This window comes from Protopterus annectens, chromosome 5.part0, assembly GCF_019279795.1.
Source record: "Protopterus annectens isolate FY-2018-M chromosome 5.part0, PAN1.0, whole genome shotgun sequence".
NCBI classification, from domain to species: domain Eukaryota; kingdom Metazoa; phylum Chordata; order Ceratodontiformes; family Protopteridae; genus Protopterus; species Protopterus annectens.
The window spans coordinates 88,021,762-88,036,575 of record NC_056735.1 but is presented as its reverse complement, the minus strand read 5'-3'; the positions used below and the strand labels follow the sequence as shown (position 1 = coordinate 88,036,575).

The 14,814-nt window shown below is 43.4% G+C and overlaps 1 protein-coding gene across 1 annotated transcript in view; it reads right to left on the bottom strand.

The window, feature by feature from the left end:
• Positions 1-14,814, bottom strand: part of USP25 (ubiquitin specific peptidase 25) — a 2,531,105-nt gene that overhangs the window by 1,701,884 nt on the left and 814,407 nt on the right. Inside the window, exon 6 of the mRNA XM_044071806.1 lies at positions 6,564-6,650. Coding sequence (XP_043927741.1) covers positions 6,564-6,650 — 87 coding nt within the window. The remainder of the gene's footprint in view (positions 1-6,563; positions 6,651-14,814) is intronic.

Genomic DNA, 14,814 nt, shown 5'->3' with positions numbered 1-14,814 from the left:
GTGTAGTCTGGCCAGAGGTTCCAGGAGGATGCATGAGGCTATGTACCCTAGAGCTTGCAGGAATTTCCTGGCAGAAAGCTGGGTTTGGGTGGCCAGAGTAGTGAAGTATTTTGGTAGAAAAGTTTTTCTGGGGACAGAAAGGCCATTTGCTGTTCTGTTTCCAGTAAGGCTCCCAGAAATATGATTTTACTGGTAGGTGTCCGTTTTGATTTCCTTTCATTGATAGTGAACCCCAGAGAGGCGAGTAAGGTTTTGACAAATGAGAGCTGCTGCAGGAGCAGTTCCTTTTAGTCTGCCTGGATGAGAGTCATCCAGATAAGGGTAAATCTGTACATTGTTTTGCCTGCAAAAGGCAATGGCTGGAGCTAAACATTTGGTGAATACCCTGGGAGCAGTAGATAAGCCAAAGGGCAAGGCAGAGAATTGAAAGTGTAGTGATCCTGTTCTGAAGCGCAGGAATTTTCTGCATGATTCACTTATTGGGATGTGCAGGTAAGCATCCTTTAGGTCTAAGGTGGCCATCCAAGCTTTGTTTGGCAGCATTGGTAGAAGCTGTCGTAAGGTAAGCATTTTGAATTTTGGGATTACCATGAAAGTATTGAGAAAGAATAGGTCTAGGATGGGACGCCAAGTCGCCTCTTTCCTGGGAACAAGGAATAGTCTGGAATAGAATCCTTTTGCAACTTGTTCTGGAGGTACAGGTTCTACTGCCCCTAAGGATATTAGGTTTTGCACATGTTTTAGTGCTTCTGCCCAATGGTTTGGAGGCAAGTCTGGGTATGCTCCTGGAGGTGGTCGTTCTTGGAAATTTAATTTGTACCCCTGAGAAATGATTTTTAAGACCCATTGATCTTTTGTTAGAGTTCCAAATTTTCTCTGCATAGAGATAGCCTTCCTCCTAGCTTTTGGTGTGGAGGAGGCAGGCAGAGCTGGGAAAGGTAGTCATTGAGAGTTTTTTTCCCTACAGGGTTGCTTTTGAACTCCCTGCTCTAGTATTTGAGGGGGGCCACTGTTTAGTTCTTTGCTGGCCCTGAGTTGGAGTCCTGGTGAGTCTGTCCCTACGGGTTTTGCCTTGTGCCTGCCTGTTTGGTGCAAAAAAGGACCAGTGTTTAGAGGGAAAATTTCTGGTGAACCTAGGAGGTTGTACTTGAAGAAAATCTTTAACAGTCTGCATCGATTTTGCTTAGTCTTCCATCTTTTTGAGTACCTCTTCAGTTTTCTGTACGAACAAGTGTTTTTTGTCAAGAGGTGCATCCATGATTTTAGCTTTGACATGATCAGGGAGAGGTTGTTCCTTCAGCCATGCATGTCGTCTGATAACAGATCCTGTCACTGCTGCCCTGCTAGAGGCTTCTAGGGCGTCAAATCCACAGTGCAAGGAGCGCTTTGCCACCTGAGATGAAGAGTGCAGTAATTCTGCCATCTCTTTATTGTTGGTAAAATCTGGTAAAGCAGAAATTTTCTGTTTCAAAAGTTCCAAAGTGTGCTGTTGATATTTTAACATATGGAGCTGACAGTTGAGTACCCTTATAGTTAAAGCTGTAGAGGTACATACTTTACCCAATCTGTCCAAGGCCCTGGATTCCTTGTCTGAGGGAGTAGGGTTCTTTGCAGAGGTAGCCTTAACTCCCTTAGTTCCCTGAGTAATCGCCTCTGGATCTGCTACAGAATTTCTGTAGAGGAATTTGTGAGAGTCGGGTAACCCGTAGTACCCATCAGGTTTTCTAGGGGCAGGTGGAAGGGCATCAGGGATAAGGCTGGATTCTTGGTAAACATCATCTACCACCTTCAAGATGGGTGGGATGGCCAGAGGCCTGTGCTGGGGTACGTCCAGAAACTCGGTCTTTTCTTGGATTGATGGAAATCCACAGATTCCCACTGGAAGTGTTCTGTGAGGGTGAGGAGGGTTTCCCCAAAGGAAAAGTCCTCCGGAGGTGATGCAGAAGGAATAGATTATTCTGCATCTGAGTCTTCATAGGCAGTAAGAGGATTTTTCTCTTCAAAAACAAAGGATTCAGATCCCTCAGAGTCTAAATCTGACTGCATGTCTGGAGAAGGATCCCTTCTCCTTTTGGCTGGAGTGACCCGATTACCCTGGATGAAAGTGACGAGATCCTCCACCATTTTAAGCATTCTAGTTTGAGGGGGAGGAGTAGTGGAATAGAGACTTTTTGCTGTTTTCTTTGGAGTAGCTCTAGGTCTGGCCTGAAGAATATCCCTCGGTGCTGTTGGCATGTTAGTCGGAAGAGAGGGCGAAGGCTTAGAAGTGAATTCCGAAGCGCAAGCGGTATCCTCGGAAGCCGGTGTCTGCTTGGTGGCTCCGGACCAAACAGAGGCAGAGACAGCCGAAGTCTCGTTAGGCGATGCAGACATCTGTGGCATACAGGACTCCAAAAGTGTCTCAGTAGAGGCCTGCGAAGTAATCAAGTCGGGCATCCGGGGCTGCGAAAGCACCTCACTGAATTCCAAAGAACTAACTACCCATTTAGCAGTGGTATCGTCGGAAGGCTTGGTCTTATGCAGTCTCTATCCTTTATATCTTCACATTTCTTCGAAAGATCTGCAGTTTGCTGACTGACCGATGCCATATCAGTAATAGGAGATGGAAGACGAAAATAACTGGCTACAAACAGAGCTCTACGACGAATAGTTCCAGTGTTAGAGGGCATAGAACCGACAGCGGGGTACGTCGCGATCTGGCCCTAAGCAAGTGACGCAGCAAGAATGGAAGTCTTGGTGTAGTATCTGCTTTCCACAGGAGAAACCGTTATTGACTTTTTCAGACATCGGTTAGTGCAAGAAAAAGGAAGGATCCTCCATGGGGTACTTAGCTTTAGACATTTTCAGCTGAAGTTTGAAATCTGGAAATAGCTGACCAGCACTGTTGCTAATTGCTTCTGCTATTGGCTCCACGGCAAGAAAAACTGAGGCAATGGCGTCGCTTGCTCTCGTTTATAGCTCAGATGACCTGACATCACCCAACAAGCGACAGCAGCCGACGCACAAAACCTTGACTCTGGTATTCGGACCGACTGAGTGCTACCCACAGCATGGACAACCCAATGGTTAGGACTGCAGCAGTGAAACACGAACATCAGCACATTCCAGGTAATGCCATCTATGCAGCAGACAAGCTTCGTACATGTCTATTGTTGCCCCACAAGTGATCTCTCAGCATGTCCACAGCAAGGAGACTTTTCAGTCACTGGAAGAAGCATTGCTATGACTGGTTTTGCCTACCCAAACAAAAGTAGCAACTTTTCCCTACTCCCACAAGACCAGATTTTCAGGGATGATCTAAGTCCATCAGCTTCCTTGCGTCTCCTTTATGCTTTTACCTTGCTGCCACTTATGAAATTCATAGAAAGCTACATTGTGCAAAGTCATTCTCATTGCCCCATGCTTAGCACAGACAAACCTAGTTTCCTCTTTCATGATCTTGTCTGATATGCAGACCTCCACTTCTGGATCCCTGTCAGGGGCCTCTATCCCACATGTCCAACATAGCCTCACCTGGACCTTTAGTCCTTTTAACTGCTTGATTCCTCTAGTTCTATTCATGGATAGGGACACAATGTACCATGGCCAGGATGGTCTAAATCCGAACAACATCACAGAAGTCTGCTGCTAGAAAAATATACAAATCCAAAGGGTACAATGTCTTCATTTGGGTCATACAAAGATTAGATCCATATTAAGTATGAATCCTGCCGTCCTTCACTTTCTCACGGATACATCTGACAAAAGTAGTTTCTCGCCAATCAAGGCTCATCCTGCAGCAGTTTAAACCTTCATCATGGTTTCAGCCAATCCTGCGTAGCGTGACAAGAGGATTCTTACAGCTACACCAGAGAGAAGCTTGGCCATGACCCTGCTACTATAGACCTGCTGAACATCCACAAAACAAACAGGATCACAATTACTCCATCTAGGGATCTAAACCTTGCCTGCAACACAAATAACACATGCCAGAGGAACAGCTATGTGTCTCAGATTACCTCTTTTCTGCAACAGGCTTCCCAGCCACATGAAGCAGAGTTCCTTCCTAACCCAATTCAAGTGCAACTCGGACCAGTGGATTGGGAATTGGAAATTTACCCTGGTCTGGCACGTCTCTAGTAGACAAAGGTAGCCTATAAATGCTTGACCATCATTGCCCAAGCCTACACAAACCCCTTAAAATAACTCTATGGTACCAAAACTTGCCAGATACACTTGGGAAGCCTAGCTATGCTTAAGAGCCCCATACAGTTGTTAGCTTAGTAATTACCTATGAACCAAAGACACCACTATCTGCTAAGTAGACCTTCAGCCATGCAAATAAATAACACCATGTTTTTGGAACCATGACTACTTACAGGTCTTGTGTTATCCTGTGCCATAAATCACATACAAAATGCCCGAAACATACACTATCTGGATCTACAACAGCAAAAGCATCCTCAAGCTGTCCATTCATTACCCTTCTGTCACAGCTGGCCTTAGGCATAGGCTCCCTAGGGTGCCTCTCTAGCAGGGGCGCTTTTCCAGTATTTACTTGGTGTAGGTAGACCAGGATGGGGGTACTGGCTGGTGTGGGGGGTGCCGTGGAGCTGTTCTGTATTACTACAGGTCACATGACCTTCAGTCTTAACTTTAGTATCATCTCCAACAGGCAAATGGTTTTTCAGCTAAAAGAAAAAAAAAATCCTTTACTGTGAATCCATAAATTCTACTCCAAAGCAATTCGATGTTTATTCCTAGAACTAATGTCCTTCAGTACAGCAGAGTATGCGAAACAGCTCAATGCAACATATAACCTTTTGGCAAAAACAGTAACCTAATAAATTCACTACTTCAGCATTCCCCATTTTCTCAAACTGGAACTTCTCCCTAACCACAAGAAGGCTGCTCCTCAAGGAATATTCAGTGTCCCAGACAAATTCTCCCGAGTTTATTACTATTTCAGATGTCTAATGAAAACAAACCTAGTGGGACCAGCTTTGTCAACAAATTAAATATGCTAAATGTCAATTTATGGTGCTACCATAAATATGTACAGGCAGATTCAAACTGCGCACATCAACAGGCTGATGTCATTGTGTGCATGTATATACACAGATAACTCCAAACAACCCATCAGTAGACATCCATAGTGTGCAAGGACAGGTGCGATTATCAGACGCACCTCGATTATCACAAGGTCCTACACCTATGACTAGATTAGACTAGTGTGTTGGGGGGAACTCGACAAACCAAACTAAGCTTTTAAGAGCAGTAACCCTACAAATGACATGAATACCACGAATAATAGTGCCACATGCCAAGTAGTTTTACAAATGCATTCATGGAGATGATGGGGCCAATACATCAGCCTTAGGGTTGCTGTTTGGTACTCAGCCCAGTGTACTAGGGTATAACTGCACAGCATTAGTGCTCAGCCCAGTGTACTAGGGTATAACTGCACAGCATTAGTGCTCAGCCCAGTATACTAGTGTAAAACTGCACAGCGTTAGTGCTCAGCCCAGTGTACTAGGGTACAACTTCACAGCGTTTGTGCTCAGCCCAGTGTACTAGGGTATAACTGCACAGCATTAGTGCTCAGCCCAGTGTATTAGGATGTAACTGCACAGCATTAGTGCTCACCTGCATCCATGCAGCTTGCTACAACACAACAGCTATGTACTCATGCTCTGTGGGAATGGAAAAGTTCTGTAATAACAGAGTGTACCACGACTACAACAGGTTCAGTCATCATAGCCATATCTCTCAAATCTCCTAGTGGAAGAAATCTGGACAAAGGCACAAATAATGGGGGGAGGGAACAAAGACTCAAAAAATAGGGACAATTTTTAAATAGTGCTCTTACAAACTTAGAACATTGATGGAACAGGTTTTGCATTAACAAATTTTCTGGATGGGTATGAAGTCTGAAACTCGTATCAGTCATTTTCTGACTTCAGTCCTCAATGGATTTGCCAGAAAACCATAATTTTATAAGCAACAGACCAAAAATATGAGGCAAAAATCTGTACAGTTGAGAGGTATGATGACACACCTTCGCCTAAAGTCAGCACTCAGATGTACAGTCTGGGAGGAAAGCTGCCAAGATGCTAGCTGCAAAAGGTATTTTACATCTGAACTGTTTCTAGCAATTAAGAGCAAGACAAATCACCACATTCAGCTGGGACGGTATCATAGCCAACCACAGGAATCACTCAATTATCACCAAAACAGACAACCAGGCATGTTGCTAACTTTCTGCCATAAGAAAAGATAACACCCACGCAAAAAGAAAAAAGTTTAGGGTACCAATACTTAAATTAGATTTATAGAACACAAGGCAATCCCCATATAAAGAGTGCAACATCCACATCTCTAGAAACTGTGCTCTAGTGGTGTTATTAGAAAGATTTGTTCCATTATCTGGGATATATGAAAGATGCACAGAAACGGACAGGCTAACACGACTTCACAGACATAAATTAAGGCAACCAAACACAAACAACTGTTGTGCTTCACTTCTGAAATTAGAGATTCTTAACTGCATATGAGTAAGTAATTCTGTTCAAAATAAAACGTACCTTATGATTGTGCGGTACATTCTGAGCACATGCAGGAGTTGCATAATTCAACACCAGCCTGCGAAACTCCAGCAAGTTAAATAACGACTGAAATGAAAAGGATAAATAAAATCACATTTTTACACTAAAATAAAATAAAAAAAAGAAAAAAAAACATAAGAAAGCAAATATTTAATTTGCGCAACCACAGAGGCTTACTGTGACCAAAGGTCTCATTTTAAAAAAGTGGAAGCATCTGGAAGCTAAAGATAAAGTACACAGACTTCTCCTACCCTTCTGCACTTCGAGAACACTAGCTGCCCAGAGATACAACAAGCAGCTTTCTCCTGGAATGTGGTGTTATCAAAGAAAAGGGCTTACATTGTAACATTTTTTGCGTGTATGGCAGATGTTAACTCACCCTTTGTAACCACACCATCATAACTAGCAGCTTGGTAATGTGGCTTCAGGAGCACAAGTGCTTGGCTTAAAAAAATGCAGAGTACAAAAACAAAAGTATGGGGGAGGGGGGTACATAATCTTACAAATATGATGAAATACTTCACTTTCAGACAGAGGGATGGAGCGCTACGTGTGACGCAGGCAACCGGGGTTTGATAAAGCCAGGGAGAGAAGGCATGTGACCCACTCACCTCTTCCTTGGTGGGTGGGGGGCAGAGAGGATACAGTCACTTGCTAAACAGGTGTGATTTTCTCCAGTGGAAACTGGAAAAAAATGTTTCCATGTTCGACAAAGGTGGCATGGCTGTTTGCAGGAAGCATCCCTTTTGGGAAACAGATGACCAGGGCAGTCAGCCCTCTACACATACCACTTCTACTCCTTATCTGGCCACCTATGGGGGATTAAGGTCATACAAGAAAAATTCCCAAACCACCTCTTGGCCATCTCTCAGTGGGCTCTCATTTTTCTGAGACTGGAAAAGAGGTCGGTTGATTGGCCACAGAGACTGAAGATCAACAAGCAGCAGGGCAGACAGAAAAAAAAAATAAGTATTCTTTTTAACTGCCAGTCCATTCTATGGCTTCACATTTGTAAAAGTACCCAGTTAACTGTCTGCTTTACACACAGTTACTGGGTCATAACAGACTATAGGCACCACCAAAAGGTTTTTTTCCCCAGGGGTAGAAGCATGGGTGGAATTAAAACAAGCTAAACATTACAGTCTGACAGGGTGGATGCCAAGACAGAAAAACCTCTGCCCACTAAAGTATGACATCCCTCATAGCCTTCCTCTATTGCCACATAGGAGGGCTGCTATCATAAGACCTCACAATGCTGTTTTCTTAAAGGTGTACTTTGACATAAAACCATCTTACGGGAAATTATAAACCACAACTGGCAGTGAAATAAAAACCAAGTAATGGACTGCAAAACCCACATTCTCTACTGTGCCTTTGTACTTATCTTTAAAGCACTTGTTCAACTTCTTACATAACTATGTGTGTGTGTGTGTGGGGGGGGGGGGGGGGCACTGTTATATTTCCTGTGCTAGCTATACATCACCACAGGTTAAATACAATACTGCTCAGTAAACACATCAGACACGGTCTGAATCCTACATTCCCTGCAATGCAGTCCGAAGCATGTAAGCTACCAGAGAACAAACTGTAGGATTCAGTGTGTGTTTCAAGTTGTGTCAGTCTCAAAAAGAGAAGTGAAATGAAAACACAACCTAAGAATACAAGAATCAGGCTTAGGCAGCAAGTAACATTTGCTTGTCTGAGTTTATGCAATCAGTTCCTAACAGCTAAAAGTACAACTGTGTAAGTAAACTTATCGTAACAGAAGATGTTCAAATTATCATTGCTGCAGTAGCCGAAGCTATTACGGGATTATATCCTGCACAGAATGTGCCAGTCAGCTTCCAAAGTTCAGGGCAACTTTCACTAGTCCAGATAGTTAGTCAGCTCGAGGGACTAAAAAGTCAGGTTTTGTACACCTAGCCCATCGCAGCTTTCATGCCAACAGAGAGGGAGGTTAAGCCCTTAGAGGGCATTGCTAGGAAAAGAAAAATCTATGTCCACAGCCTTGCAAAAAGCAGAAACAAAAACAAAAGGGGATGGGGGGGGAAAGCAGCTACTGCAATAGTGATCAGCTGTTACAGTAAGTTAATCAAGACAACTTTACTACATACATCACTACGACTACTGCTGCAGTAGCCTAAGCTACATTCAGAGATTGTAGCTTAAAAGAACTGGGAGGGGGGGACGAACTAAGCTACATAAGATTATTGTAGCTTAAAAGAACTGGGAGGAAGGGACAAGTGAAGCTTCACAGGTGTTTACTAGCCTAACAACCACAAGGGCCTTTTTAAGCCTAGCCATGCATCCCAAATCTCTGACAAGTTCTGATACCCTTGATAAGTCTAAGCTTGGGCCTGGGAGATTAACCACTGGCAGGTTATCCGTTTGCATCAGAGAGATGGGTGCCAGACCAGGGATGAATTTCCAGCTTCCCATCCAATTGTCCAAGTTGCACTTGAATTGGATTAGGGAGAAACTCTTTCACATGGATGGAGAGCCTGTTCCATACACGGGGTAATCTCTGGGATACATACCTCTCTCTCCGGCAGGTCCTGTTTACATCACAGGTAAGGTTTTAAGTTTTTAGAACAGGTAATTCTGGTACAGTTTGTTTTGTGGATATGCAGGAGGTCCAGCAGAGTGGGGTCCGACAAGGCCATGTACGCCAGGCACAGATCTCCCCTCAAAAGCCTGTAGGAGACCATACAGGGCTAGGGCCTTGAGACGGTCTGCATAGGACATATTACTTACGTATTCTTTTAGTGAGGAACCTCTGTGGATGTTCCAGTTGTTGGACATGCCTGGTTAGATACATACCAAAGGGGGCACTGTACTCAATGATAGGTATGATGAATGCCGAATACAGTGGAACAATGACTTCCTTGGACTTCGATGTCATACCTTTGTTTATACGTTGCGCACCACAGAACGATTTCCTCACCACTGTAGACACAATAATCAAATGCGAGAATGCTGTGTGCTTCCCTAAGTCCCTGACTACTGTGTCAACTCTAAGGGGTGTGTTGTCAATATGATAGTTACCAGGGATGGATTACTTCCCAAAAGATACTATTATGCATTTCTTGGCATTTAGTTTTAGTCCATGACTCTGACACCAGTTGTTTGTCTGTGTCAGCCCCTCCTGGAGAACATTTCTATCAGTGTGACATTCAATGACGGTTCCTAATTTGCAATCTGCAAATTTAGTCAGCCAGAGACCACTGACATTGGCCTTGACTTCTGAGAAGTAAATGTCAAAAAGGAGTGGTCCAAGGACTGATCCCCTAGGGGCCCCCTTTTGTGACTGGCCTCTTTGTAGAGGTGGACTCGATTCCAAATTCCTGGGTCCTGTCAGCCAGTTTGCTATCCACCGGGTGACATACGGGTTTGTACCCAACCTCTTGAGTTTGTCAACAATGCCAGAGTGGGGTACTGTGTCAAATGCCTTGGCCAGGTCAAGGTAGGCAGTGTGAATGATTTTGCCCCCATCCATTGCTTTGGTGACTTCTCAAAGATGTCCACCAGGTGAGTAGGCATGATCTACCTTTGATGAAACCAAACTGGGTTGTGTCCAGTGTCTGGAGGTTTACTATATCTCTATTTATCATCTCCATGAGAACTCTTTCCATGCCTTTACATACAAGATTAGTGAGACTTATGGGTCTGTAGTTTCCAGGGTGTGTAGATGGCCCACTTTTGTGCTGGGGGATGACTGTTGCCTTTCTCCATTCCTGAGGCATAAAGCCTGCTTGCAGGCTACAGTTAAACAGTAATTCCAGAGGCCCTGATAGGTCATGTTTCGTGCTATTTAGGAGGCATCCTGGGATATTGTCTGGGCCCATTGATGCAGTCTTCTTGGTCTTAGAGCATTAAAGACTTGTTCTCTAGTGATAGTAAGGGGGAGTTATATTTTATATTTCCTGAGGAAAGGTTGAGGGGGAGACAGGAGTAAAGTTGGAGCTGGATTTATCAGCCAGGAGGTTTGCTAGATCTTCTGGCTCAGTATAGGTGGCTCCATTTACAATGAGCTCTGCACGCAGTTGTGTATTGCCTTTGAGGTTGCAGACATAGCTAAAAAATGCTTTGTGGTTGTCCTTGGCCCGGGAGGCCAACCCTACCTCAAATTTGCTTTGGTAGACTTATCTGTCCTCTGGTTTGTTTGTTTAGTTTAATGAGAGTGCTTTTATCCTGCTGGGTGTTGCACCTCCTACTTTTTGCCAGGATTTTCTTCCTCCTGTTATACAGCCGATTGATTTTGTGACTCCACCAGGGTGGCTTTTTTTTTTTTTTGAGTTCGTTCTGTACTTCTTCCTGGTGGGTACAGCTGCCTCTTATGCTATTAACATGCTTGCACAGGGTTTCTGTGAACAGTTCTACATAAGCAGAAGTGTTCTCATGGTTTATAGGAAATTCACATTTTGCCAGGTTCTCACTTAGGTTAGCCTTAGAATAGTTAATGAATATTCACGGTTTAGCTGGGGTTCCAGGTTTTATTTTTACTTCAAAGGAGACCATTTTGTGGTCTGACCTTACCAGGGAAGGCATTACAGTAAGAGGTGTTCAGCACTCTTCCATATTAGTGAGCACCAGATCCAGTATGGTTGCACCCCTGGTTGGTGCATTGACTATCTGGTCCAGGGAGTTTGTTTTTACAAAATCCAGGAATCTCCGTGCATGTACATTTGATGTTGTATAGGATTCCCAGTTAATAGTTGGGTAATTAAAGTCACCCATGAATATGGTATTGGGTTGGATGGTTAGTGTTTCTAATACGCTTAAATATATGGTATGGGTTTTCTAGGTCATAGAGGGGGATCTCTAGCTTGCAAGGAAGTGGTACTGCATTTTACCTATGGTGATTTGAACATGGAGTAGCTCAAGTGCATTGTCCCATTTGACCAGCCTTGAAGTATATTTATTTTTGATGTAAATAGAGACACCTCCACCTTTGGTCCCTGCCTGTGAAGTAGCTGGTCTAAATGCGTGGAAGGCATTACAACCCCGCACTGTTGGCATGCTGTCCGCAGCTTTAAACCATGTCTGAGAAACCACACAGACATCAGCATTCTCTAGGGTAAACAGCTTCCAGGGAGGGGAGTTTTTTGTTTAGGCTCCTAGCATTGAGCAGTAAAACATTTAGATTTTCTTGGTTTTGATTTGCTATGTCAGCAGTACTTTCAGTTTGGAATTGCCTAAAAAAGGCACTATGGGGGTAAGACAATGTTTGAGCCAATATTCGAAAGCCTAAAGGGAAGAGGTGCAGACCACCCTGGCAAAGCAGCATGGTCTTTTGACCATCTCCTTCCATGCTGACAAATATTGCACCCCCTTAGAATGACAGCAGACACTAAGTCAGTCATTAAAGTCAATCATCTTTTGTTCATATTGTGACATCATCCTTGGAGAAGGTAACATGCTAGGCTCATATCAGCCTGAGACATATATTCAGAGCTCTATGATGTCTCTCTTCATATAGTATAGGGAGGCAGGTCTCAAGTCATCTACTCCCACATGGACTATGACTGAGTCATACTGGTAATTGTGATCCAGTGACCTGAGTGCATGTGGTGGATTCTATCCCCTGATAATCAACTGACTAACTTTCTCCTTACTCAGCCCAGTGAGAGGGATAGCAGTGTGGCTCACAATGGAGTCTCCAATAACTAGAATGTTGGATTGTGTGGTGACTTGCCTTATGGGCTTAGAAGTAGAGGCTCCATGAGATGTAGCTCTATTTGCTGATGTGGGTGTTTTTTTGAAAGAGTGCGCTTGGAGCTGCTAAGGGTATTTGTTGTGTGTACTTTGTCTGTGGTTTAGGAAGGTTATATGTAGGTTACATACCAAGATTACTATAGCTTAAAAGAACTGGGAGGGGAGGACGATTAAAGCTACATACAGCTATTACCATAGCTTAAAAAAACTGGGGGGGGGGCAAATGAAGGATCCAGCCGCCCCAGGAGGGTGGGACAAGCAAATCCTGTTCAAGACTTGGAGAAGAATTTACTTTACGGTGCTTTGTAAAAGTGTGCACAGTGGATCAAGTTGCTGGTCTAAAATACTGAAGTCCAACCCTTTCCAAAGGGCACCCAAGTCAATGCCCTGGTAGAATGTGCCTCGCCCTGCCTGGAATAGTGTTGTTGTGGTGAGAATAACGAAAGGTAACAGACCAAAAGGCACCCAAGTCAATGCCCTGGTAGAACGTGCCTCGCCCTGCCTGGAATAGTGTTGTTGTGGTGAGAATAACGAAAGTTAACAGACCAAAAGGCACCCAAGTCAATGCCCTGGTAGAACGTGCCTCGCCCTGCCTGGAATAGTGTTGTTGTGGTGAGAATAACGAAAGGTAACAGACAACCATTGGAAATGCTCTGCTTTAACACATGCTGTCTTCTTCCGAACTTCAAAACAAATGAACTGATCACAAGTTCCAAAAGATTTTATTTCTTCAAGATGGTACCTAAGCTGTCTGACCAGTCAAGGTATGAAGTAACCTGTCTCCCTCATTTTTAAGTTCTGGAAAGACAGATGGAAAAATTGGCTAAGAGTAAACCCCAGTACCACTTTACGGATAAGGGAAGGATTAGTTCTCAAAGAAATCCTATCTTTGTGGAAAATAAGTAGACTGACCCACCACAAGAGCTTTGCAACTCAGATGCTCTTCTTGCAGAAGTCAGAGCAACATGTAAAGAGTTTGCCTTATGAAGCTCAAGTCAGTCAGACAAGCTAATCCAAATGGAGCCCAAGTATTATTCTGACAAAGTTAATACCCCAAGGATGAACCACTGGCTTTCTGGGAAGTTTCAAATACAGAACCCATCTCAAAAACATTTTAACTGGAGACTGCATAAGAGGGGGATCTATGGGAGAGCATGCTGAAATGGCCAACAAATGAACCTTGGAGGAGTAAGACGGGATAGTAGCTCTCACAAATAATGAAGACCTAGAAATACTAGTCCTGAATGAATGTTGGTTCTTTTCTTTACACCAACTAGAAACCCTTTCATTTATTACTCTGATTTTCTAGTAGCAGGTTTCTTACCTCATTTAATACATATCTGCACACTCAGGAAAAGGTGCCAAAAAAGTAAACATTCTATCATTCAAGCAGTCATCAGTTGCAGCTGTCTGAGGACAGGATGCAAACACCCTTTTGTCTTGTGTGAATAGATCCAGTCTGTGTTGCAACTGCCCCTGCCCATTTATAAAACAAGGAAGAACCACTGCTGCCTGGGCAGATGGGAGTCACCACAATCTTTGTAGAGTACTTTCTTCAGAATGACCCCAAATATTAGGGAAAAAGGCATACACAAACACTGCGGTCCAAATAAAGGAAAAAGCATCTGTCTTCCTGGCCTTCTTGCATGGAGCCCTGAGTAGAATTTTTCCAACCGATTGCTACAAGTGGAGGGAAAAAAAGATTTGTTTGAGGTGTTCCCCAGAGCTGGATCAATTTCTGTAACGATCTGATTCAATTTCCATTCATGAGGGTCTGTGTCCTGGTCCTGCTCAGCTTGTCTGCCAAAAATTTGCTTTGACAGTATGCAAGATGCCTGCAGAGTGATACTGTGTTGAAAAGCTACATCCCAGAGTAGCATGGCTAGTCTACACAGAAGGGAGGATCTGGTTCTCTGCTATTTGTGTACCACACCACTGTGGTGTTTTTAAATGCTTTTAACAGTCCTGGGGACCATAGAGAATTGAGTGGTTTGACAGCATTTACAGATGCAAACAGCTCCCCCCCCCCAAAAAAAAAACACTGCTCCCCAGCAAAGTCTGATGCATAGGTTACAGACTGAGCACGAACTGGAAAGGAAAACTGGGCAGCTGAATTCTGACAAAACTGTTCATTTACTTCTAATTTTTTTATTTGCTAGACATTTTCACACATTTTATTTAAATGTTTCATTATTTACTCACTAAATATATATATATATATATATATATATATATATACACACACACACACACACACACGCGTATATATATATATATATATATATATATATATATATATATATATATATATATATATAAATTAAATGAGTCTGTATTACAAGATTGAATCCTTTGGTGATCGAACACCTAATCATCGAACTTGCAATATCAAACCCAAAAACGTCAAACTGCGTAGGAAAACACGTCTGCTGGCCACGGGGGAAAAAAATAACTTTACACTCAAACTAAGTGGGGGACTTTGCCCCCTCCTCCCCTAAATATACCAACTCTGAGA